The following is a 25,212-nucleotide window of genomic DNA, read 5'->3' on the forward strand; positions in this document are numbered from 1 at the left end:
GCAATTCCACCCTCACATGGGTGTCTGGTGCACTTCGACCGCCCGTTGTGCCAGATCCTTTTTTCCTCGCCTCTGAAAAGTTAAAGGTGTGTGCCCGGGATCGAACCTCCGACCTCCGATTAGGAGGCGGACGTCCTAACTAGGCCATCACAGCTCGGCAAATGTTTATGGGCGGCGGTAATCACTTAACATCAGGTGACCCACCTGCACATTTGCTCGCTATTTTTATTTTTAAAAAATCACCTCAAGTTTGGGTTGAGAATCTGTGGAGCACAGTAGGTCGATTTCGTAAAACCTGCATCAATCACTATTACAATCTCAATTGTTGTGATTGGCTGAATTTGCGCGATTCTTGTTGCAACAATGCATTGGAGCCAATAGTGAGCAAGCAACAAGCAATCAGAGGTGATTGCGATCGTGACATTGTAGCTGTCATTCTACCGCGTCTCCCATCAGAACAAGAAGTTCTTGGTAGGTAGGTCACTATAATGCCTGAGAGAGGATTTTTACTTCGGGCTATTAATAATTACTCGGCTGAGTTTGTTGTGGGTTCTTCTCAGACCTGGGCGCATTTAGAACCCGCGTAGCTTTAGTTTTAAGTTTACGTAATTAATTATGACCAATAAGTAGGTACATTATTATCTTACAAATCCGGCAGTTGTCTATCAAAAAGTACCTATACACTGTTATATCTATTTTGAATACTTAGGTACACTAAATTTGACTTTTGACTGTTTGTCAACAGAAAAACCCAACATTTGGGAATCAGCGATAAAACTTTTGTCAGCTCGACTTATCGCGGCCTACAACAACAACAAAAACAGGAAAACATAACAAAATATTATAAACTAGCCGATGCCCGCGACTTCGTACGCGTGAATTTAGGTTTCTTAAATAAGGGTTTGACGACCTCCCTGGCGCAGTGGTAAGCGCTGTGGTCTTATTAGTGGGAGGTCCCGGGTTCGATTCCTGGCAGCGATTTGGAATTTTATAATTTCTAAATTTCTGGTCAGGTCTGGTGGGAGGCTTCGGCCGTGGCTAGTTACCACCCTACCGGCAAAGCCGTGCCGCCAAGCGATTTAGCGTTCCGGTACGATGCCGTGTAGAAACCAAAGGGGCATGGGTTTATTAAAAAGTAAAAACTGCCATACCCCTTCCAGGTTAGCCCGTTTCCATCTTCAACTGCATCGTCACTTACCACCAGGTGAGATTGCAGTCAAGGGCTTTGTTTCTGAATAAAAAGAAAATATCCCGTGGGAACTCTTTAATTTTACGGGATAAAAGTAGCCTATGTCACTCACCTCTGACTAATACCCATGCAAAAAATCACGTCCATCTGTTGCTCCGTTGCGACGTGATTGAAGGACAAACCAATAAACAAACTTTATAATTGGGGTACTGATACGTATCTATCTATCTAAGTGTACCTACTTATAATTAAACTGTAACTGGACGATTTCTGTACATTAAATATATTAGTTTGAAAATTTTAACATTATTATCGATTAGAACCCCAAAACAATTTTTTTTTAATTGTTGTTTTTCTGTTTGTGTCCGCATAATGCGTAAACTACTGAACAGATTTTGATGAAATTTGGTATAGTTGTGTTTTGACGCTTTATAAAAAGATACTGATTTGACTAGTTTTCCAATACCGGATTGAATTTCGATTGTTTTTAAGAAACATGTTTGCGATTGGTTGGCGACTCAAAATGAGTTTTTTGCCTAGTATCATTTGTATGGGATTACGTAAAACAGAGAGCGCTCTACCAAGTTCTTTCCGGGGATAGGGTTATGGTAATCGGTAAAAATAAAACAAAAGGCAATAATCGCTCTCACAATATTTAATAATAATACTCCATCAACAAAAACAATTAAAAAGAAATAAATATGTTGTACAATAATCGACATTCAAAAGAATATTTACAATGGGTTCAATTCATTAATAAATAATATGCTTTCTGTATCATTTTTCGCTTAAATTCTAAAGTTTACATGAGCGAGCGGAGAAAAATAAAATAATAAGATGGTTCTTAGTAAAAAAAATAAAAAATAAAAAACAATTGTATTTTTAAGTACCACTTTTTTTAATTTATTTATGGCTCTAGATGCAAGTCCTTCAAAATCTATCAATTTTTGAATACTATGTGAAACCACCGAGCAAAACTTAAAAATGATACATGATTACATTTTTTTTGTTCCTTTATGGAATAAAGTTAAAATAAAAGTTATAATAATTATTCATCTTTGATTATAAAATTATTTCTTTATAAGGTTGGTCAAATTAGTTATTTACAATTGTTCTAGTACCTAATAATAAAAATTAGTGTAGGTACACATTTAAAAAATATAAAAACAAAATGGTTTTTTCTCCAAATTAAAAGTCATCATGAAAATGTTACCGTGGCCTGGGGAAATTTAAAAACTCTCAAAAAGAAAATTTATCTGCGACTTCAGGCTGCATAGTCTACGATCTTTGCCTATACCAAAGGGGAGAAATTGAACAACTATTACTAGAAAAAAAACTCGCTCATATAAACTATTTTAGTAGTAAATGTCACTTACTTTACCATTCATAACAATAGTTTACAGTGCGACATGGCTCTCTTGGCACTTGAATGACATTGACAGGGGGGCGCTGTTGGAGAACGAAGGCTTAGAATCGTAGATAGAGTAATGGTAGATACATGAACGTTTGCTTTCTCATTCACACTAAAAAGAGAGCACAACTGATGTGATAAACAGAGACGCAGCTAACCTATTTTTTGTCCCTTATCGTGTAACTGGTTTTTTTCAAGAATACATACAACTTACATACAAGGCATGCAACTTTAGTTGCAAAACAAACTTTGAGAATTCGTGGCGTAATTGTATTTCTGATTAGTTATTTACTTGTTTTCACATAAAAAACGTTTAATACAAATATTGTTGATCGGTTAATACAAATATTGACTACTGAACAATGGTAATAATTGTCGTGTTATTCATCGTTACGTCGTGCTATCGCTATCTCATACGCGGTTACACAGTACTTAAATCTACCTATTATTCTATCTACGCTTAGAATATTCAAACAAGAACAAAGGGGGACACTTGACGGCAACATTAGTTCCGATTTTCGCCACGCGCCAACATAGCCTTGTCGCACTGTGGTGTTTCTTTTCGTTATTTGAAATATTGGAATGGAAATATCAGATTGGCACTAACATGGAGGGCACTCATTTTCTTTATACGATTATATTTTTTTAAACTACGCCATTATTATATTTTCGAAGCTCGGAATAATTTTGAAATCGTTGTTTTTTTTTCAAAATCAACGCGTCACATTTTATAGTTGAAGAGCCGGCGACTAAATTATTTAAGTTTTGTACTTGTTTCATTTTTCGTAATCGATGACTGAAATGGACATAATATTACAAGTACGCTGGAAGAGGTGTGCCATACAAAAAGGTCAGTTATTATTTGTGCCGATTCGCAGTGCCCACCGAGCGTACCAGGAATTAAAAATGCCACTGTGTCAAATGTTTTCCTGTTGAATATGTTGACAGATGTCTCATCAGTAACATTTAGTTATGAGTACGCTCACGTGGCGCCTACTAGCACCAAAATGGCGAAAATCAAGTTGGTTCGAAAACGGGTCGGCAATCACAGGTCCAGTGTACTTGTATCTGCAGAGGTCAGTGATGAATGATGACGCTTCATCAATGTGGTTAGTATGAGATTTCACATCTCACCAACGTCGATAGAATTACAGCGTTAAAACATGATAACTTCAAAGAAAAATGGACCTAAAGCACCCTGCTTTAAAGTCAAAAATTCAGTACCACCGAAGTTTCCGCTTAAAGTGCTGGCTGTATGTAATATGTATGGACGAATTTGAGCTTTAAAATAAGCCAGCCACGGTCCACTTTACTTTAACGCAACAATGTTTTGAAAATCGAATTCTATCGTTGATGAGATGTAAAACTACTAAGCCCTATAGATGGTAAGTAGCGGTACAAGTTAAGATTGACTTAAAGTTAACTTGTAAGATATATCTTTTATGCTCTTAAACTATTATGTGACTTTTAATTATAATTATAATTAATATAAGGCCATTTTAATGCCTCCTTTACAATCTCGTCGAAAAAACTGGACGCTCTTTCTATTTCAAAAAAAAAAAGGAATGAATCTCTGGCAGTACATATTTTCGACATTTCCTTCTAAACTCCTCTTACTTTTAGGCCAAAATTAAAAAAAAAACCATTTTTTTCGAGAATCTTCGGCGAGAGTGTAGACGAGTTAAATATCTGAATTACCAGGAAGCATTCTACCGTTACTATTATTCTACAATAACATTAACTTGTTTTACGTAACCTGCCTAAAGGTGATAGCACATTGCATTACGCACCGCACGCTGTAATATATTTTTGCTGAATATGCGTAACGTCACGCAAAGGAAATAAGGCGTATGTTTATAACGTCTCTAGGTCACGCCCGATGCGGTTGACGCATATGGATGACGTTAATCGCATCTTCACAAGTGAAAAAGAATATTTGGTATGCAATATGCATAAAAATGAGTAATATTCCCTTTTCTCTTCCAAATAAGAAAAAAGATGCTATTGATTCAAATAGTTTTTTCTCTAAATACAACAAGGGTAGCCACCTTCAAAATGTTATAGTATAACACACATTTAATAGGGAAATATAAAAAATAAGCCTATAAATAGCTTATGCTTTGAGTAAAGTGACTGGCAAACAGCTTGAGCAAAAAGCAGCGTAGTGGGGAAAAGTTACAGCATTGTGGGAAACAAGGGTAACCCTCATGCTCAAATCTCCCTTCGACAAGATTAAAGGGGCCCCTAAAAGAGCAGGCCTGAAAATCGACTAGGCACATTTTTTATGACGCTTGCCACGAATTGTATGAGCGAGAAACGTCGCGAATTGTATGAGCGAGAAGCGTGCTCAGTGCAGGCGTGAGGATCAGATTGAATTTAAGCCTATGACCTTTTTGACCTGAGTCCGCACTATGATCGTTAAGCTATTAAGATTTCCTTGCGTTCGGTGCGTGCTGTAATGTGCGACCACTATAGGTCAGTGACACTAAATCACAAATCACACTTATTTTAATCTACCATTCGTATGACAGGCACATAGTCGGTTTATTTCTTCTATATAAAAAATCTAAACTTTACGTTTACATGAAATTTTTTTGTCATAGACTGTCACAGACATCTATGACATTTATTGTCTCATTGTGTCAAAATAACGTTGCGCGGGTAAATGTTTTAGACATTTGTATTTTATTTATACAAAAATTGACAGTGTACCGAAAAAAAACTGTACTTGAAACTTTAAATAATATAAAAGAATTAACTATATAGTACGCAGCCAAAAGTGATGAACATCGATATTTAGAAGGAGATAGCAGATTTGTAGAGCACTGTCTCGGTCGTTGTGTCCGACGAAACGTCATATGGATATGAGTGACAGAGACAACGCTCTACAAACCTGAAATGTCATTCTAAAGGCCGATGTTCATCACTTTCGGCCGCGTACTGTAACTGGCATATCAACATACAGTATAAACTGGAGGGGGTGAGGGAAGGGTTTTTAACCCGATTGAAATTAACTCCAACAGGTTATATTTCTTAATTCTTATATACAGTAATAAAAATAAGGGCCGATTTTACCAACGTAAAATAAGTCTTGTCAGAGAGTAAATTTGAAATTTTGACAGGTTTTCAATAGAAAAACTGTCATTATGGCCAATTTATTCGTTAAACGTCTCTCGACGTAGGTGAAATTGGCACTTAGTAATATTAAAGTTGTAATAAAAAGCGAAAAAAAATTAAAAAAATTTATAATGTAAATAAATATTAAAGAATATGAAACAAAGCGTTTATACAAAAAAAAGAGTTGATTTTTACATTATGTACTTGAAATATTTAAAACAACAAAAGAACTGATTATAGATATTTTAGCTAAGTTTTTGGGACACTGCCTCTTGCACTATGTATACCATAAAGTTTTTATACATAAAACTAAACAAGCTATTCTTGTCTATGGATCGCACCTTATATAAATATCTTTTAAAACCGATTTCAAAAAAAGGAGGTTCACTTACCCCTTGTATGTAATAATATTTGTATACATAATATTTTTTAACAAGTGCTTGATCGATTTTTATAATTTTTTGTTGTTATAACAAGGAAAGTTTAAATAACAATCACCTTATCTTATAGGCGGCCTTATCGCTATTTTAGCGATAAGGCCGCCTATTGTACATGCTGTATTTGTTATATGTCTATTGATTTTGTTTTGGTGTACCATAAAGCATATTTTACTTTTACTTTTACCTTATATTGAAGTCGGTTTCGGTTTTTGTAAAAATTATTTATATAATAATTTAAGCAGTTTAAACTTTACTTTTTATACAAATATATTGAGCTATAATATAGTCTATGCTAGCTTAAATTCCATAATATGGCCAGCCCAATTTTTTCAAAAATTCAGAATTTATAATCATATCTTATTATTATTGAAGTAGACATTTTGACAATCCGAAAATAATATACAATATTACAGCGATAATACTGAATATTATTAAAATGAATATTGCATAATTTCAGTTAACATCATATTTATATGATTATTCAACGAAATAGTATTACATATTTGCAAAGTATTATACAATACACAATATAATATAATATTTATATTATACAATACAATATTGCAGTTAGAATATTGAACATTATTAAAATGAAAATTGTATAATATTCAAACTTAAAGCAGATAACATTAGATATTTCTAATTTGGATATATCACAATGTATTTTTTTTCTAAACTTTTCATAGGAATTTTGTGTTTGCTGATTCTAGCAATAATATTCGAATATTTCAGCAGGAATTCTAGCTGTATTTAATATTACCAGAGAAATATTCGGTAAAATTAACTGGTCAATATTCTAGGGGTAATATAATATCGAATATTACCACGGTAATACTGGGTAATACCGAGCTGGCCACGCAATAATTTACTCAGCATTAATGGAGATGGTTTTACCTTTGGGATCATCGAACCGGTCCATGGTACGGATGTCCATCATCATCATAATGCCGTAGAAGGTGATGGCCAGGAGTATGAAGGTCACAAACAGCCCAGACCAGATGGGAACAGTGAAGAATCCAACGCAGTTGATTGAGTCTCCGTAGAAGAGGGTTTCATTTCCGTTTTCTTTGAAGTATGGTTGGACCTGGAATAGCAGTTTATTTTAATCATTAAAACAAAATCATAGGATTTTTTATAGAAAACCAAAGTAGTTGCTTTGTGTACTATCGCGATGATAGTCTCGCCGTGTCACAAAATTAGTCTCGCCATGTCACAAAATTTGAGGCAAACGCTAGGGCCAACCTCCACAGGCTGCTTTGTGTACTATCATGGTGATAGCCTTGCTGTGTCACAATATTAGTCTCGCCATGTCACAAAATTTGATGCAAACTCTATGGGCCAATCTCTACAGGTTGCCTTGTGTACTATCGCGGCGATAGTTTGTATCGAGAATTGCCGCGATTCTCTCGACCGTAGGTAGTTAAGGAGAAAAGAGGAAAAATTTCATACCTTCAAGTCTTGGAACGTCACCACTATGGTCTGGTTGATGCGGTAGCTGAAGGTCACGTTCTGACCACAGCGGTAAGCAAAGCCGACAGGTGCATGCACCTCCGTCACCTCTGGCATTAGATTGACTTCAAGGTCTGCCTGTTTGTACGTCACTGAGCCTGGAAATTGATGAAGTTACAGGATTAATGTAAAAAGACTGGCTGGAAGACTGGAAGAAAAAAAAACAAACTTTATATTGACTCGATCGATTTGTTAGGAAAACTATAAATAAAACAATCCACACAAATATCACATTTACAAAAATTAAAACTAAAACTCGTCAAGCCAAACTACCTAACTACTAAAAAAAAAAAAACTAGAACAAATTATGGCAGAAAAACCCTTACCTATGAAGGAGCTAAACTCTATAACAAAATACCTGCACACATAAAAAATTTACTCTCATTCAATGCATTCAAAACTGAATTAGCTGCTCACATTATGAGTAATGCGACTCACTTCGACAAATGCATTGAATGAGTACCTAAATGGCGCATATTGTAAACTTTCATTCTTAGAATTAAGTTCTCATGTTGTCTTTATGAGAATTAAACGTCGTTAAACCTAAACCTAGACTGGCCAAGGGTGTCAGACTTGCACACGAACAATTCCATACCATTGTACGCTGTACAATGTAAAATTAAACTATTTTTAGTTGATGATTCAAAAGCACTTGTAAAAGTTTACTTGAATAAAAATATATTCCATTCTATTCAGCAAAAAATAATATTTTACGGGTGGATAAAGAAACCCAGGTCAGAAGGACAAGGACATAACACTGTATGAAAGGATGGTACTTACTAAAAAACCAATAGCCAGCCTTCTGCAAGAAGTTTAGCGTAAGACTGCTATCTCCAGATGTCATAGTTGTTGACATCTCAGTCCCGTTTATCTCAGTTCTGGCATTATCGATTTCCGTCACATTAGTTACTGTAGTGTCTACAGTCACCACAACTCTTTTTACGTACATCTTGAGCCCATTTAAGGTTATATTCTGTAAATCTGTGCTCTCGGCCTGGCGACGGACTCTCCTATGCGACTCGAAGACAGTCCAAGATGGATTCCGGGCAGTGTATATAGCTACAACATTCTCATACTCAGACTGGAGTTTACCGAACATTTCTTCCATGAAATCGTTATGACGGCGAAGCAAATCTGCTCTCGATTCCCCTTCCTTCGCGTCCTTTAGCTCAATAAACAATATTTTTACACTTTGAGGCTTAAATTCCGCAGATAAACCATTTTCAGTCAGTTTAACGCTATCTACTTTCTCTGAGTCAGCCAATTCGTTCACTATAGGCAAAGCATTTTCTACCCCTGGTAAATACACAGCTTTACCGATGTTAGCATGTAAGTAAGGGAACGATGAATCCCCATCAGAGTTTTTAAGCGAAAAGTCTTCGACTGACAGAGTTTCGTCGAGGAAAATCACAGTGAACGGGTCGCTCTTTAATTCCTTCTGCAGAATAGCCTTGAAATCTTCATCAGTAACGCTGGATAGAGGGTTAGACTTGATCGAAGTTACCAAATCGCCCCATAGGAAAACTGGCACCTTACCGTACGTAGACGCGATACAAATCACTAAAAACGGTAACACTAAACGGCAAAAAGCCATCTTGTAGATTAATACTAGTGGACGTTACGGTTTACTATTTAATTTTAATTAAAATAAACTAAGTTTTTCCCAAAATTGTCCTAAAAAGACGAAAAATGGGCGATGACAATCAAACATCGGTCATGTGAAAAAGAAAATGTTGATTGTCTATGGTGATCATATGATTAATTTCACAGACTAAAAACTTCCATTATCCCACTTGTCTATGATTTTAAGTGTAGCCATATAATGAGTGATAAATTCCCTAAAACTCAACAAAATTATTACCTTAAAGCCAAAACATTGTAATTCAAAAGTCACGAGATTTCAACTTCTATTTATATAATTTATGTTACTTATCTTTTCTCAATAAATTTAAGCTATTAATAACTAATTGTTAGATTGATGAAGCTCCTTTTGAGCACAAAATAAAAAAGTTGTTTTATAAAAGTATTAAATAAAACGCTAAATAAAAGGGGAAATAGAAATTGAATTTTTAACTTGATTGTGTCTTCAACATTCAAAAACCCAAATTTATTCAAATTAGCCCATTTTAAAGCAAATATTCCAAATGTGAGCAACATTGTTATTCTTTTAAAAACTTCCTAGCTCTGGATTCTGGTTTAAGGCTAAATCCACATACGCAACTTTTATAATGCGATTCTATGTCGACACTCGGACAACTTTTTCTTTTAATATTTTTAATACCGAAGGCATGATTAAAAGAATAAGAATGAGTTAATAAATATTTTTCTTAGAAATAGTTACCCTGTTAAATTCAAACACTTTTCAGCCTTATTGCTCAGCGCCTTATTTATTATTCTAAAGAGGTTTAGGAAAACAAAATCATAAACTTTTTAGACAACTTTTTGAAAGAAACGGAGATTCAAATTTCTATCCTGCTATCAATAATAAAGAAAAACACTAAGCAATTAATTTTAAGATTAACAATGTGGTTATCCTTCATAATAACATTATTAATGCTGCAATTTTCTATCGCTGAACGTAATATGATTCCCGTTTTCGTGATCGACTACGATAAAGTGCTCACCGAAGAGACCGAACTACCAAACGAAGCGAATCCATTTATGAAAATGAATTCTACTGAATTTTCCAACATCATCGAACAGGCTATAGAGCGAGCAAAAGTAGTCATACTATTCGTCGAAGAAACATTTTGTACTGAAGACATAAGAATTAAAGACAAAACAGGCTCACCCTTTTATCATTTAGGTCAAGCGTTGAAAGAAAACAGAGCAAAATACCTTCCAACAGTTTCTCAAGCATTTAAGACACTGAAAAGTCATTTACAGCCGTTAGCGAGCTATGTGTTTTATTTGAGTGATTCGAATTCAAAACTTAAGATTTATGACAAAAAATTGCGTCACTTTTATATTTATTTTAATGATAGGGTGAATGAAACTAGAGTGTCTGCGCTACGAAGACACGATTTACTTATGAAAGAGGTTTATTTTGTCGTTCGTGAGGTCGCGGCCGGTCCGGTTGTGGCGTTTTACACGGGCAAGATGAACCCGTTTGTTGTTGAAAAGTTTACGCCCGTTGAAACGCCGAAGGTTAGGCTGCGTCCAGGGGTAACGATTTCTAGTGCCGGAGCACTTTATAGATTTATTGGTTAGTATCTTTATATTATGGTCATAGTCTTTGTTTGTAATTGTAGCCTGTGATAAGTACTTTTTCTCTATCATCATTTCAACCCATTGCCAGCCCACTACTGAGCACATCACTCAACTTATCACCAGCTTACTAGTTACTGAGCATGGGTCTCCTCTCAGAATGCGAAGGATTTAGGCTGTTGACAGACAGTGCGACAAGGCTATCTTGGCGCGTGGCGAAAATCGGAACTAACGTTGCCATCAAGTGTCCCCTTTGTACTTGTTTCAATATTCTAAGCCTTTGTTCTCCAACAGCGCCCCCCTGTCAATGTCATTCAAGTGCCAAGAGAGCCTTGTCTCATTGTAGTATTTTTTGGGTCACGTGACCGACCTACCAGATTCCAGAGCTGTAAAGCTAGTTAAAAAATGTTTTTTTTTTTCAGATGTGTACACGATAGCAGGCATGGGTCGCGCCACGTTCAGCCAGATACCGCTGATCGCGGAGGAGACTTGGCAAGAGCATCGCCTGAGCACCCGCATGGCGTATACCGACTTCGAGCTGGAGTTCAACTTTGACTTCAGGGACGATCGGTGGACTATAGGTAGGTACAGTGCGACAAGGCTATCTTGGCACTTGAATGACATTGACAGGGGGGCGCTGTTGGAGAGCAAAGGCTTAGAATACCTATTCAAACAAGAACAAAGGGTACACTTGACGGCAACGTTAGTTCTGATTTTCGTCACGCGCCAAGATAACCTTGTCGCACTGTAAGAGGCACTGACCTCTAGAAGTCTAGCTAACGAAAGAAGAGACTGGAAAAAACGCGGCAAATTTAAAAAATATCAGTATCGCAGCTCTAAAATTACTATGACAGATGGAATCACTAACCCTATTATAAATGCGAAAGTGTGTTTGTTTGTTGGCTTATTGGTTTGTTGGCTTGTCCTTCAATCACGTCGCAACAGTGCAACGCATTGACGTGATTTTTTGCATGGGTATAGATGAAGACCTGTTAGGCTAACATGCGCACCACGAGAATATTTTGTCTACGCATTTACTAGTCTTATTTGTATGAAGAAACACGAGATAATGCGTAGACAAAATTTTCTCGCGGGGCGCATGTTAGGCCTGCTGGAAAGTGACAAAGGCTACCTTTTATCCCGGAAAATCAAGGAGTTCCCACGGGATTTTTCAGCGGATCAGCTAAGTTATTAATACGTTTTGACAGAAAACGTGGCTCTCCTGGAATGGGGCGAGGAGGTGGGTCGCACAGACGTGCGTGCGGGCGCGCCGTGGAACTGGTCGTATGTCTGCAGCGAGCCGCTAGTGCTGGTCAACATGAGAGACGGCAGTGCCGTCACCATCTCACACTACCAAGTGAGTTCATCATTTCAAGTCTCAACCCATCGCCGGGTCACTACTGAGAACAGATCTCTTCTCATAATGAATCCAATACGAATAACAATTTGCCTCATTTTGTAGTTTTAGTGATTTAATATTTTTCAAACCCACAATTTCACCTATAGCGTAAAATTTTTTTTTTTTAATAATTCAGATACAAGTTTGCCCTTGACTGCAATCTCACCTGGTGGTAAGTGACGATGCAGTCTAAGACAGAAGCGGGCTAACCTGGAAGTATGGCAGTTTTTAAAGTTTGTATTGTACAATTCAGGTCAATGCCCAACCAACGACGTGGCGTTGACTCCGAGTGGCCTACTTACGCAACGTTCGTTGACCTCTAGCTTCAGTCAGATGTTTTATTTGCAATACATCGAGAACTTTTACAAAATATAGGATCTATTTACTTAACTAAATATTTTTTCGCGTTTTTTTTTGTGGTTGAAATACTAATAATAATCATCAGTAGGTACTAGCATCTGTCTTCGTTTTTGCTAGCGTTCTGGTTACACCCTGTATATAAGAAAGATGTTTGATTTTCGGGGATAAAAAAATAAAAGGCAAAAACTAGTGCGATGGGACAAAAACGCGTAATAAATAATTTAATATCTATTACCTAGGCGCGTTTGGAACCCTCGTAGCTTAAGTTTTAAGTTTGCGTAATAATTATCACCACTATATCTTACAAATCCAACATCTGACCATCAAAAAGAGTAATTTATTACCTATTTTGAATAAATCATTTGACTTTGACTTTGATTAAAACTTCCAGATCCAGGCCTTCAATTTCAAAGAACTCCTAATCGGCCGCAACGTCAGCTCGTCGAACAATACGCATTGCTTCGGGCCTGCGGTGAACTGCGGGCCGTATTTCAACGCGCAAATCCTCGCGGGGCTGATGGTGACGTGCCTGTGTGTGGGTGTACTGACGTACGGCGTCGCATCCATGTACAGCATACACACCAACAGTAGATACGACGATCCGCAGGCGAAACCGTTGGTCATAGTCGCGGAAGGAGGTGGCCACTAGGTGTTTTTTTCTTATCATAAGTAATGTTATGTTTATAAGCATTAAATGTATTTTTTTTTGCGAAACCTCCCGATTGACCATTAGAAGGGAGGCTATAACCTAATTATTGTAGAATAGAGAAATTTATTTTCATACTATTGTATTTGCCATTTCAAATTCTATGTCATATTTCTTCAATTACCCTGTAGCATTCTCTTTATAAAGCGGAGATAGAGTTGGTGTGACATAAAAAGGCTTCTGATATTGAACCAGCGCAAATCACCCACTGCACAGGTTCAAGATTTAAAGTATTTTTATGTGACACCACCCATACTGCAAGTATTGAGAACAAGCAATTTTTGAGAACTAAAAATGTCTAAAAATCAAAATTTTGTATTGAATATTTCTTCGGGCCTGCGGTGAACTGTAGGCCTTGCTTCAACGCGCAAATCCTCACGGGGCAGATGGTGACGAGGTGAATCCTGTGTGTGGGTGTACTGACGTACGGCGTCGCGTCCATGTTCGGCATACACACCAACAGTAGATACGACGATCCGCAGGCGAAACCGTTGGTCATAGTCGCGGAAGGAGGTGGCCACTAGGTGTTTTTTTCTTATCATAAGTAATGTTATGTTTATAAGCATTAAATGTATTTTTTTTTGCGAAACCTCCCGATTGACCATTAGAAGGGAGGCTATAACCTAATTATTGTAGAATAGAGAAATTTATTTTCATACAATTTGTAATTTCCAATTCTATGACTTTTTTTTCAATTCCCTGTAGCAATAGAGAGATAGAGCTGGTGTGACATAAAAAGGCTTCTGATATTGAACCAGCGCAAATCACCCACTGCACAGGTTCAAGATTTGAGGTATTTTTATGTGACCCCAACCATACTGCAAGTATTGAGAACAAGCAATTTTTGAGAACTAAAAATGTCTAAAAATCAAAATTTTGTATTGAATATTTCTTCGGGCCTGCGGTGAACTGTAGGCCTTGCTTCAACGCGCAAATCCTCACGGGGCAGATGGTGACCTGCCTGTGTGTAGGTGTACTGACGTACGGCGTCGCGTCCATGTACGGCATACACACCAACAGCAGATACGACGATCCGCAGGCGAAGCCGTTGGTCATTGTCGCTGAAGGAGGTGGCCACTAGGTGTTTTTTCTTATCATAAGTAATGTTATGTTTATAAGCATTAAATGTATTTTTTTTGCGAAACCTCCCGATTGACCATTAGAAGGGAGGCTATAACCTAATTATTGTAGAATAGAGAAATTTATTTTCATACTATTGTATTTGCCATTTCAAATTCTATGTCATATTTCTTCAATTACCCTGTAGCATTCTCTTTATAAAGCGGAGATAGAGTTGGTGTGACATAAAAAGGCTTCTGATATTGAACCAGCGCAAATCACCCACTGCACAGGTTCAAGATTTAAAGTATTTTTATGTGACCCCAAGCATACTGCAAGTATTAAGAACAAGCAATTTTTGAGAACTAAAAATGTCTAGAAATCAAAATTTTGTATTAAATATTGCTTCGGGCCTGCGGTGAACTTCAACTTCAACTTCACTTCAACGCGCAAATCCTCGCGGGGCTGATAGTGACCTGCCTGTGTGTGAGTGTACTGACGTACGGCGTCGCGTCCATGTACGGCATACACACCAACAGCAGATACGACGATCCGCAGGCGAAGCTGTTGGTCATAGTCGCGGAAGGAGGTGGCCACTAGGGCCACTTGGTGTTTTTTTCTTATCATAAGTAATGTTATGTTTATAAGCATTAAATGTATTTTTTTTTGCGAAACCTCCCGATTGACCATTAGAAGGGAGGCTATAACCTAATAATTGTAGAATAGAGAAATTTATTTTCATACCATTTGCCATTTCCAATTCTATGACTTTTTTTTCAATTCCCTGTAGCAATAGAGGGATAGAGCTGGTGTGACATAAAAAGGCTTCTGATATTGAACCAGCGCAAATCACCCACTGCACAGGTTCAAGATTTGAGGTATTTTTATGTGACCCCAACCATACTGCAAGTATTGAGAACAAGCAATTTTTGAGAACTAAAAATGTCTAGAAATCAAAATTTTGTATTGAATATTGCTTCGGGCCTGCGGTGAACTGTAGGCTGTACTTCAACGCGCAAATCCTCGCGGGGCTGATGGTGACGTGCCTGTGTGTGGGTGTACTGACGTATAGCGTTGCATCCATGTACAGCATACACACCAACAGCAGATACGACGATCCGCATGCGAAGCCGTTGGTCATAGTCGCGGAAGGAGGTGGCCACTAGGTGTTTTTTCTTATCATAAGTAATGTTATGTTTATAAGCATTAGGTGTATTTTTTTTTTGCGAAACGTCCCGATTGGCCGTTAGAAGGGAGGCTTTAACCTAATTGTAGAATAGAGAAATTTATTTTCATACCATTTGCCATTTCCAATTCTATGACTTTTTTCAATTCACTGTAGCATTCTCTTTATAAAGCGGAGATAGATAGATAGATAGATAGAAATACTTTATTGCACACAAAAAATATTACATAACTATTACAAAAAACTAAAACTAAAAAATAATAGAGTTGGTGTGACATAAAAAGGCTTTTGATATTAAACTAGCGTAAATCAACCATTGCACAGGCCAAGTCAAGATTTGAGGTATTTTTATGTGACCCCAACCATACTGCAAGTATTGAGAACAAGCAATTTTTGAGAACTAAAAATGTCTAAAAATCAAAATTTTGTATTGAATATTGCTTCGGGCCTGCGGTGAACTGTAGGCTGTACTTCAACGCGCAAATCCTCGCGGGGCTGATGGTGACGTGCCTGTGTGTGGGTGTACTGACGTATAGCGTTGCATCCATGTACAGCATACACACCAACAGCAGATACGACGATCCGCATGCGAAGCCGTTGGTCATAGTCGCGGAAGGAGGTGGCCACTAGGTGTTTTTTCTTATCATAAGTAATGTTATGTTTATAAGCATTAGGTGTATTTTTTTTTTGCGAAACGTCCCGATTGGCCGTTAGAAGGGAGGCTTTAACCTAATTGTAGAATAGAGAAATTTATTTTCATACCATTTGCCATTTCCAATTCTTCAATATGACTTTTTTCAATTCACTGTAGCATTCTCTTTATAAAGCGGAGATAGAGTTGACGTGTGACATACAGACTTCACACACCTTTGAGAACATTATGGAGAACTCTCAGGCATGCAGGTTTCCTCACGATGTTTCCCTTCACCGTTAAAGCGAGTGATATTTAATTAATTAAAACGCACATAACTCCGAAAAGTTAGAGATGCGTGCCCGGGATCGAGCCCCCGACCTCCGATTAGAAGGCGGACGTCCTAACCACTAGGCTATTACAGCTTACCTACTTATAAAATAAAATAAAAATAAAATTCAGTTATATACAGAAATAAATTTTATTAAATATCTAAATCTATGTAAGTAGGTAGGTACTTTTTCGTACATTGGGTAAACCAGAAAAAAAACTTTGAAAAATACTTCCTTACTTTAACTTTAAAACTTTGGGAGTTACCAGTTACCTACCTACATCGAAGGCTTACATAATTTATTGAACAACAACCAACGATTCAGCATAAACTTCCCCATTAAAATTTTCTCCCCTGCAACCGTAGTACCCAGCGTCAGTCCCCTGCACATTTTTAATAATCAAATCAGCAACTGTGACATTGCCTTGAGTATTATGTTCGATGTGAACTCTATCTCTTTTTGCCAAATCTTTTGTGTTGTGGGTCCAGGACACTTTGGGTAATGGAACGCCTGCGATTTGACAGTGGACTGTTATATCCTTGCCTGATTGAACTATCAACTTCTGCTCGGGCTGTTTTGTGAAGTCAGGTGCACCTGGTGAGAAAAGAAAACTATAAACTTCACTGTAAGTTTGTTTACGTGTATTGTAACTTAATGTCAAATTGTTCTACTAAACACGCGTCATTCCCCTGGTCTTGTTAATCTAAATCTAAATATATAAAAGGAAAGGTGACTGACTGACTGAATGACTGACTGACTGACTGACTGACTGATCTATCAACGCACAGCTCAAACTACTGGACGGATCGGGCTGAAATTTGGCATGCAGATAGCTATTGTGACAAAGGCATCCGCTAAAGGATTTTTGAAAATTCAATCCCTAAGGGGGTGAAATAGGGGTTTGAAATTTGTGTAGTCCACGCGGACGAAGTCGCGAGCATAAGCTAGTCTAAATATATAAAAGGAAAAGGTGACTGACTGACTGAATGACTGACTGACTGACTGACTGACTGACTGATCTATCAACGCACAGCTGAAACTACTGAACGGATCGGGCTGAAATTTGGCATGCAGATAGTTATTATGATATAGGCATCCGCTAAGAAAGGATTTTTAAAAATTCAACCCCTAAGAGGGTGAAACAGGGGTTTGAAATTTGAGTAGTCCACGCGGACGAAGTCGCGAGCATAAGCTAGTAATATATAAAACGAAAAAGTGACTGACTGACTGACTGACTGATCTATCAACGCACAGGTCAAATTACTGGACGGATTGGGCTGCAATTTGGCATGCAGATAGCCAATATGACGTAGACATTCGCTAAGAAAGGATTTTCGAAAATTCAACCCCTAAGGGGGTAAAATAGGCGTTCGAAATTTGTGTAGTCCTCGCAGACAAGACCCCTCCTCCCTCCAAGAAGCCTCTTCAATAAGCAGCATTATATAGAAAGACACCCTTTGCCAGCAGTAAGCTGCATGGTGTGATGCTGCAAAATACCAACCTCATCTCTGGAAACGTCACTCCCCTGGCCTCCTCGATGCCTGCAGTCTTCTATATGTAGTTATATACTTATAAGTAGAATCACTCACTGACAACATTAAGATGCATGGAATGATGCTGCGGGTTGCCAACTTCATTGTCGACTATACAAGTGTAATTCCCCTGGTCCTCCAACCACGTCTCCTTGATGAGCAGTCGTTTGCCCGAGGTCCTGTTGTAGCGGGTCACACGGTCCTTGGGCTCGTTGTTTACGTTTTTACCGTCTTTGTACCAATCAGGGTATGCCAGGGGACTGTGCAAAACAAAGTTAAAAAAATAATTGCGGATTGGCCATGTAAGTCCCGCAAATTGCTATTGCGCTGGACCCATGTCTCATTAACATCGAAATTACGTTATTTTGACGTCAGCCGAAATAAAAATATAACTACCATCAGCTCGAAACTTCAGTCTAGTGCTGACGTCACTAAAATGACGGCCACGCGCATTAGCAATTTGCGGGACTGTTTGATTTTCCGGGCAAAAAGTAGTCTAGATGTCTGTTCTATGGATGTAAGCTAACTTTGAACCAAACTTCAATATCGGTTAGTGACAGACAAATAGACTCTTTCTCATTTATATGGTACTAGCTTATGCTCGCGACTTCGTCCGCGTGGACTACACAAATTTCAAACCCCTATTTCACCCCCTTAGAGGTTAAATTTTCAAAAATCCTTTCTTAGCGGATGCCTACGTCATAATAGCTATCTGCATGCCAAATTTCAACCCGATCCGTCCAGTAGTTTGAGCTGTGCGTTGATAGATCAGTCAGTCAGTCACCTTTTCCTTTTATATATTTAGACTAGCTTATACTCGCGACTTCTATGTAAGTATTTTTGAAAATTTAGGCCCTCTAAAGGGGTAAAATAGACGAAGTCGCGGGAATAAGCGTGCGGCCCTACCGCGGTTGTTTGACAGCTACAATGTCACGATCGCAATCATCTCTGATTGGTTAATGCTCGCTCACTATTGGCCACAATGCATTGTTGCTCATTGTTGCAACAAGAATCGTACAAATTCAGCCAATCAGAACAATTGAGATTGTAATAATGATTGATGCAGGTTTTAGACAATCGCCCCGCAGTTAACTTATAATAGAATTGTCCAAGTCATAAAAACATCGTTAAATTATATTTAATAGCTATGCTAGTTAGCTTAACTATTTCAAGTCGTAAAATTAATCCTTATCAATTTAGTATCTACTTGTACTAATAAGTATTTAACTACAACTACTTAAGTAGGTACATGCTTTCAAATGAATTCTTAAAACGAAACACTTAGTAATAAGTCATCATCATCATGATCAACCCATCGCCGGCTCACTACAAAGCACGGGTCTCCTCTCAGAGTGAGAAGGGTTTTGGCCACTTAATAAGTACTTAACAATAATATTGTTATCTATTCTTTGGGGAATGGTGGGAGGCTTCTGCCGTGGCTAGTTACCAGTTACCACCCAACCGGCAAAGCCGTGCCATGTAGAAATCAAAGGGTCATGGGTTTATTAAAAACTGTCATACCCCTTCCAGGTTAGTCCGCTCCCATCTGAGATCGCATCATCACTTACCACCAGATGAGATTGCTGTCAAGGGCTAAATTCTAATGGATAATATGGTTGCAACTAGGTATAGCGTGTGACTGGATGGGAAAAAATTTCGATGAGTTCCCAAAGAGTCACACTGTGCACGATTGAGTGTAATTCGTTGGGAACCCACTTACCTTATACACTTGAAACGATGTATAAGGGTTCCTCGATGACTACGGAACCCTAACCATGTATAAAAGACTAGCTGACCCGCGCCGGCTTTGCTCGGGTGGAATTTAGAAAATCGAGGTGGGGGTTGAATTTCCAAAAAATCCTTAAACACATAATTCTTCATTTGTGACCGAAAACGCAAATACCAATTATTTTCATCGATGTAACTTCAAAAATGACGGACTTTAATTTTGAAGCCTCAATAGCTCAACGAGTAAAGGAGTGGACTGAAAACCGACAGGTCGACGGGTCACACCCCGCCCGTTGCACTATTGTCGTACCTACTCCTAGCACAAGCTTAACGCTTAGTCGGAGAGGAAAGGGGAATATTAGTCATTTAACATGGCTAATATCCTTTAAGGTGACGCTGGATGCACGTCCGAACTGCTCGGCCCACGTGGGTAACCTGTATGCTATTTCACCTAACATTGTGATAGAAAGAAATAGACTCAGTGATGAGCAGTGTAGCGAGTGCATGCGCTCACACTAGCGTCCGGATATATTGATGATGGCACACAGATAGTTGGACAGATGTCACCGATGAATTTTTGTAAATATATGATTTATGAAGGAACTACTTATTTCAATTATTATTGTATAAGATTTTATGGAAGAGCGGGGTCGCCTGCCACGAGTACTCGTAGCAATACTAAAACACTTACTGGGATGGTCCCAATTACTACGCACTATGTGAAATTGTTTTACCTACTGAAATAGATATTTTTAATTTTTTTTTTGAATGATAATGATTACCTACTTATCTTTTGATGAATACTATACAATCTCACTTACATACATACCTATTAGGTAACTACTACCTCAGCGTGTATAAACAACTCGTATATATTATAGAAATCCATACTTCTATGAAGTGTCTGTCTGTAATTTCGAAATAACTACCGCAAGCTCATAATATTGTTATTTGAACTGTACCATAACAGCTGAATCAAATGTTTTTAAAAACTGTCTGTCTGTCTGTCTGTTTGAACGGGCTAATCTTCGGAACGGCAGAACCTATTTTGACGGGACTTTTACAGACAAGTAGAGGATTAACAAAGGATACTTTTTTAACCGACTTTTAAAAAAGGAGTTGTGTTTTTCTACCTATGTACACAGAAATCTCCGAGATTTCTGAACCGATTTGCGTATTTTTTTTAATTGATAAAGAAACTTTGCAACATTGTCCTATATAAAATGTGGATTTCAACTCCTCAATCTTGATGCTGCAGGGGACATGACCACCAAAACTTATGGGATTTTGAAACTGTCGGTTATAAATTGATATTGGAGGTAGGTACCTATATCTACCAAGTAAAGACTTTATCATTGAACTCGAAGACCCACTTCTCGACCCTGATGCTGTACCTAAGGAATTGCATTGCTAAATCGTGGTGATCCCACGGAATTTTAAATGAATCATCGCCCACGCCCGTTCGGTACCCTCATTCGGCACATTGTTTTGATTAGTCAGTCCACCAATCACAACAAAGCATTCTCCCCTGTCCCCCGCCAACATTTTACGATTTTGTTTTCATGTAAATCCTTGTATATGCGTACTCTAGGAGTTGAATTCTCTGTGCTGGCGGATTACCTATTAGGAACACATGATTACACATTCGTTTGTCTGTGAAAATAAATTTTGTTGCCTACACTTATCTATTAGTAGCGACTAAAAACTATATATACCATCTACTTGTGTATAAAAAAGTCTAAATAAATTCCACTTTGATCTCAAAAATGAAAATTTTATTTTTATAAGTAGGAAGTAGGTACAATTCAATTTCCCTCTAAAAGCCCACTACACACATAAACACAATATGTATCATTTTCTGTTTCAACAGTCACATTAGATGTATCATTCGACGCAGAACTATTGAAGCTCTCCATTTCATTTCTGGAATTAATAAACATACAATCAACATAAATATATTGTGAGTATTATCTATATAGAATGTATGCAAAAAACATAGCATAACAACTTACAAGTATGGTATGGGTAGACCTTTCAATATTTAGTACGGAATTGAATGTTGCAGCATCATGTTGGATTTCAGTGGTACGTATATTGGGCACATTCATTTTATTTTCCTTGTTTTCTTCTAAAAGGAATGTCTTGAGTCACTAAAATACAACATAATTCAGCATTGACAAATCTGACAACAAATAGTAAATCTCTATATTATATAAAAATGAATCGCTGAATGTGTTGCTGATCGCAAATCTCGAGAACAGCTGCACCGATTTCGCTAATTCTTTTTGATAATATTCCTTGAAGTACGGGGATGGTTCTTATGGAGAGAAAAAATTTAAAAAAGTCCTGAAAAAGAATCTACTGTAGGCGGTGCGAAGTTCGTCAGGGCAGCTAGTAACATAATAATTATATTATCCTAATCCTAATTCCTAATCTAAATATATAAAAGAAAAAGATGACTGACTGACTGACTGACTGACTGACTGACTGACTGACTGACTGACTGACTGATCTATCAACGCACAGCTCAAACTACTGGACGGATCGTGCTGAAATTTGGCATGCAGATAGCTATTATGACGCAGCAGGCATCCACTAAGAAGGGATTTTTGAAAATTCAACTCTGGAGGGGGTGAAATAGGGGTTCGAAATTTTGTGTAGCCCACGCGGACGAAGTCGCGGCCATTAGCTAGCATCTAAATAATATCAACTTACAAACACAGTGTCAAACTTTCAGAAGCTGGCTCTAAATGGTACGGTGTGATAGCATCATAATCTAATTCAATTCGATTTTTTGCTTTGTCGTTTCCTTGCCAAAGAAAATCCCGTGATCCACTAAAATAGAAGTATAATATATAAGTATTTATTAAAAATAAATAAATGTCATCATCAAATTCACCATCCTGGAGAACCTTGTAAACGACACTCGCGTCTATTTTTTATAAAAGTGCTGGCCCGCCATCTTAGATTAAAAAATTAATGTCATTATCAAAACCAGCATCCTGGAAACCCTGAAAACGACACCCATTTCAATTTTTTGTGAAAAGTGCATGTCTGCTATTTTGGATTTGAAAATAAATGTCATTATCAAATTCAGCATCCCGGAAAAGTACATATTCAGTCAAATAAAATTCCCGTCGAGTCACATTGTTACTCACGTCGGGTGTGACGCACGGGAATAACCCCGAAAAAGTAATGGCATTATCATCACAAGATAATATTATGGTTTGGAAAGATTCTGATGAATTTTAATAGATCTCCTCTTTGCAAGGGATTTGCTTTTGCGAGAAGCTTTTGCGAGTCTAAACCGTTTCTTTTTCCTCTTCCGCCAATCCATTTTTGTTTCTGTTACACGAAAACTCAAGTATATAATTAAATTGTCTAAGCACACAATATGACCTACATACTTATATTTGTAACTAGATGATACACGCGACTTCGTCCGCGAGGATATAGTGGTTTTTTAATCCCGCGAGAACTCTTTCAAAAGCGATCACTATTTCAAATTTCAGCCAAATCCGTCTTGTACTTTTTGCGTGAAAGGGTAACAAACCTATACACACACACACGCAGATACAAAATTTCACCTTTATAATGTAAAGTGTGATTTGACAACCCTGACTTTCGGAATTCGGATAAGTCCAAATTATATTTTATTACTAGTTGATGCCCGCAACTTCGTCCGCGTGGAATTAGGTTTTTAAAAATCCCGTGGGAACTCTTTGATTTTCCGGGATAAAAAGTAGCCTATGTGTTAATTTAGGGTATACCCTAAATTAACACTTTTATCTATCTCCATTCCAAATTTCATCCAAAACTGTTCAGCCGTTTTTGTGTGATTGAGTAACAAACATCCAAACATCCACACACACACATCACTACACCTATTATAAATGTGATAGTGTGTTTGTTTGTTGGTTCGTTGGTTTGTCCTTCAATCACGTCGCAACAGAGCAACGGATCGACGTGATTTTTGCATGGGTATGGTTGACCTGGAGAGTGACATAGGCCACTTTTTATCCCGGAAAATCAAAGAGTTCCCACAGGATTTTTAAAAATCTAAATCCACGCGTACGAAGTCGTGGGCATCACCTCATCATCATCATCATGATCAACCCATCGCCGGCTCACTACAGAGCAGGGGTCTCCTCTCAGAGTGAGAAGGGTTTTGGCCATAGTCTACCACGCTGGCCATGTGCGGATTGGTAGAATTCACACACCTTTGAGAACATTATGGAGAACTCGGCATGCAGGTTTCCTCACGATGTTTTCCTTTACCGTTAAAGCAAGTGATATTTAATTAATTAAAACGCGTATAACTCCGAAAAGTTAGAGGTGCGTGCCCGGGATCGAACCCCCCGACCTCTGTTTAGAAGGCGGACGTCCTAACCACTAGGCTATCATAGCTTCACCTAGTTTATAATATTAGTAGGATATATGTAAACTACTACCACCAGCTGTCGATACGATGCATTCTAAAATAAATCGACCGACCGACCGACAGACCGACCGGCCAAGTACGAGTCAGACTCGCGCCCCGAGGTTTCCGCACTACAATAGTAAAATGTTTATCTCTAAATCTCCGTTTAGAGATAAGCATTTACAATGTAACTTAATTTATTACTACTATGTAACTAGAATTTCGGTACATATAAAAATGAATCGCTAAATGTGTTGCTGATCGCAAATCTCGAGAACAGCTGAACCGATTTCGCTAATTCTTTTTTTATAATATTCCTTGAAGTACGAATATGGTTCTTACGGAGAGAACATTTTTAAAAAATTCCTGAAAAAGAATCGACTGTTAGGCGGTACGAAGTTCGCCGGGGCAGCTAGTGAAAAATAAAAATAAATAAATAGGTAAATAGTATTTTTTGACATTTTGCATGATAAATCAAAAACTATTTATTATGCACTAGATGATGCCCGCAACTTCGTCCGCGTGGATTTAGGTTTTTTAAAAATCCCGTGGGAACTTTGATTTTCCGGGATCAAAAGTCAAAGTCAAATGATTTGTTCAAAATAGGTAATAAATTACTCTTTTCGATTGTCAGTTGTTGGATTTGTAAAATATAGTGGTGATAATTATTTCGCAAACGCTACGAGGGTTCCAAACGTGCCCAAGACTGAGAAGAGCCCACAGCTAACTCAGCCGGGTATTCTTTTTATTATCACCACTTTACAAAATCATAAATTAAACTTATTAGAACTATCACAAAGCCGAGCAACTCATTCCCAAGCTTGCTTATCATTTAAATAATCCTTTACAATGTAATAGGATTTTTTAGTTAGTTTACGTTTTATGAAAACTTCGAACTTGTTGAGAGACATCTCCAATATGTTTTCTGGAAGTTTATTATAAAAACGTATAGAATTACAATAGCAAATGAATTGAACTTTACTTAG

At 37.7% G+C, this 25,212-nt stretch overlaps 3 protein-coding genes and 1 long non-coding RNA gene across 4 annotated transcripts in view; 1 reads left to right on the forward strand and 3 right to left on the reverse strand.

Annotated features, from left to right (window-relative positions):
* Nucleotides 1–1,826: 1,826 nt before the first annotated feature.
* On the reverse strand, nt 1,827–6,455 carry LOC138404258 (uncharacterized). Its single transcript, XR_011238262.1, has 2 exons — nt 6,342–6,455; nt 1,827–6,215 (listed from the first exon to the last, which is right to left on the reverse strand). It is a non-coding gene; the product is annotated as an uncharacterized lncRNA (long non-coding RNA).
* A 7-nt stretch (nt 6,456–6,462) lies between these two features.
* VhaAC45 (Vacuolar H[+] ATPase AC45 accessory subunit) lies at nt 6,463–9,405 on the reverse strand. The gene is made up of 3 exons (XM_034982065.2): nt 8,447–9,405; nt 7,607–7,764; nt 6,463–7,241 (listed from the first exon to the last, which is right to left on the reverse strand). The coding sequence occupies exons 1-3, from the start codon at nt 9,258–9,260 to the stop codon at nt 7,023–7,025; spliced, it is 1,191 nt and encodes a 396-aa protein (XP_034837956.1). The 5' UTR covers nt 9,261–9,405; the 3' UTR covers nt 6,463–7,022.
* A 649-nt stretch (nt 9,406–10,054) lies between these two features.
* Nucleotides 10,055–13,674, forward strand: LOC117994190 (uncharacterized). The gene is made up of 4 exons (XM_034982078.2): nt 10,055–10,871; nt 11,296–11,454; nt 12,082–12,230; nt 13,024–13,674. The coding sequence occupies exons 1-4, from the start codon at nt 10,190–10,192 to the stop codon at nt 13,279–13,281; spliced, it is 1,248 nt and encodes a 415-aa protein (XP_034837969.2). The 5' UTR covers nt 10,055–10,189; the 3' UTR covers nt 13,282–13,674.
* A 3,002-nt stretch (nt 13,675–16,676) lies between these two features.
* LOC117994189 (hemolin-like) overlaps nt 16,677–25,212 on the reverse strand; it is a 16,664-nt gene continuing 8,128 nt past the window's right edge. The window contains exons 5-6 of the mRNA XM_034982077.2: nt 18,136–18,338; nt 16,677–17,140 (exon numbers count right to left, since the gene is read on the reverse strand). Coding sequence (XP_034837968.1) covers nt 16,845–17,140; nt 18,136–18,338 — 499 coding nt within the window. The 3' untranslated portion in view covers nt 16,677–16,844. The remainder of the gene's footprint in view (nt 17,141–18,135; nt 18,339–25,212) is intronic.

The sequence above is a fragment of the Maniola hyperantus genome, chromosome 26 (genome assembly GCF_902806685.2).
Source record: "Maniola hyperantus chromosome 26, iAphHyp1.2, whole genome shotgun sequence".
In the NCBI taxonomy this organism is placed as follows: Eukaryota; Metazoa; Arthropoda; class Insecta; order Lepidoptera; family Nymphalidae; genus Maniola; species Maniola hyperantus.

What these genes read in the sequence shown, in the direction of transcription:
- VhaAC45 (XM_034982065.2), bottom strand. Translation starts at nt 9,260, where the DNA reads ATGGCTTTTTGCCGTTTAGTGTTACCGTTTTTAGTGATTTGTATCGCG. An exon ending in GGCTGGCTATTGGTTTTTTA is followed by an intron (nt 7,765 to 8,446) that starts GTAAGTACCATC and finishes ATCAATTTCCAG; the next exon opens with GCTCAGTGACGTACAAACAG. An exon ending in TGACGTTCCAAGACTTGAAG is followed by an intron (nt 7,242 to 7,606) that starts GTATGAAATTTT and finishes CTGCTATTCCAG; the next exon opens with GTCCAACCATACTTCAAAGA.
- LOC117994190 (XM_034982078.2), top strand. Translation starts at nt 10,190, where the DNA reads ATGTGGTTATCCTTCATAATAACATTATTAATGCTGCAATTTTCTATC. An exon ending in AGCACTTTATAGATTTATTG is followed by an intron (nt 10,872 to 11,295) that starts GTTAGTATCTTT and finishes TTTTTTTTTCAG; the next exon opens with ATGTGTACACGATAGCAGGC. An exon ending in GGACGATCGGTGGACTATAG is followed by an intron (nt 11,455 to 12,081) that starts GTAGGTACAGTG and finishes ACGTTTTGACAG; the next exon opens with AAAACGTGGCTCTCCTGGAA.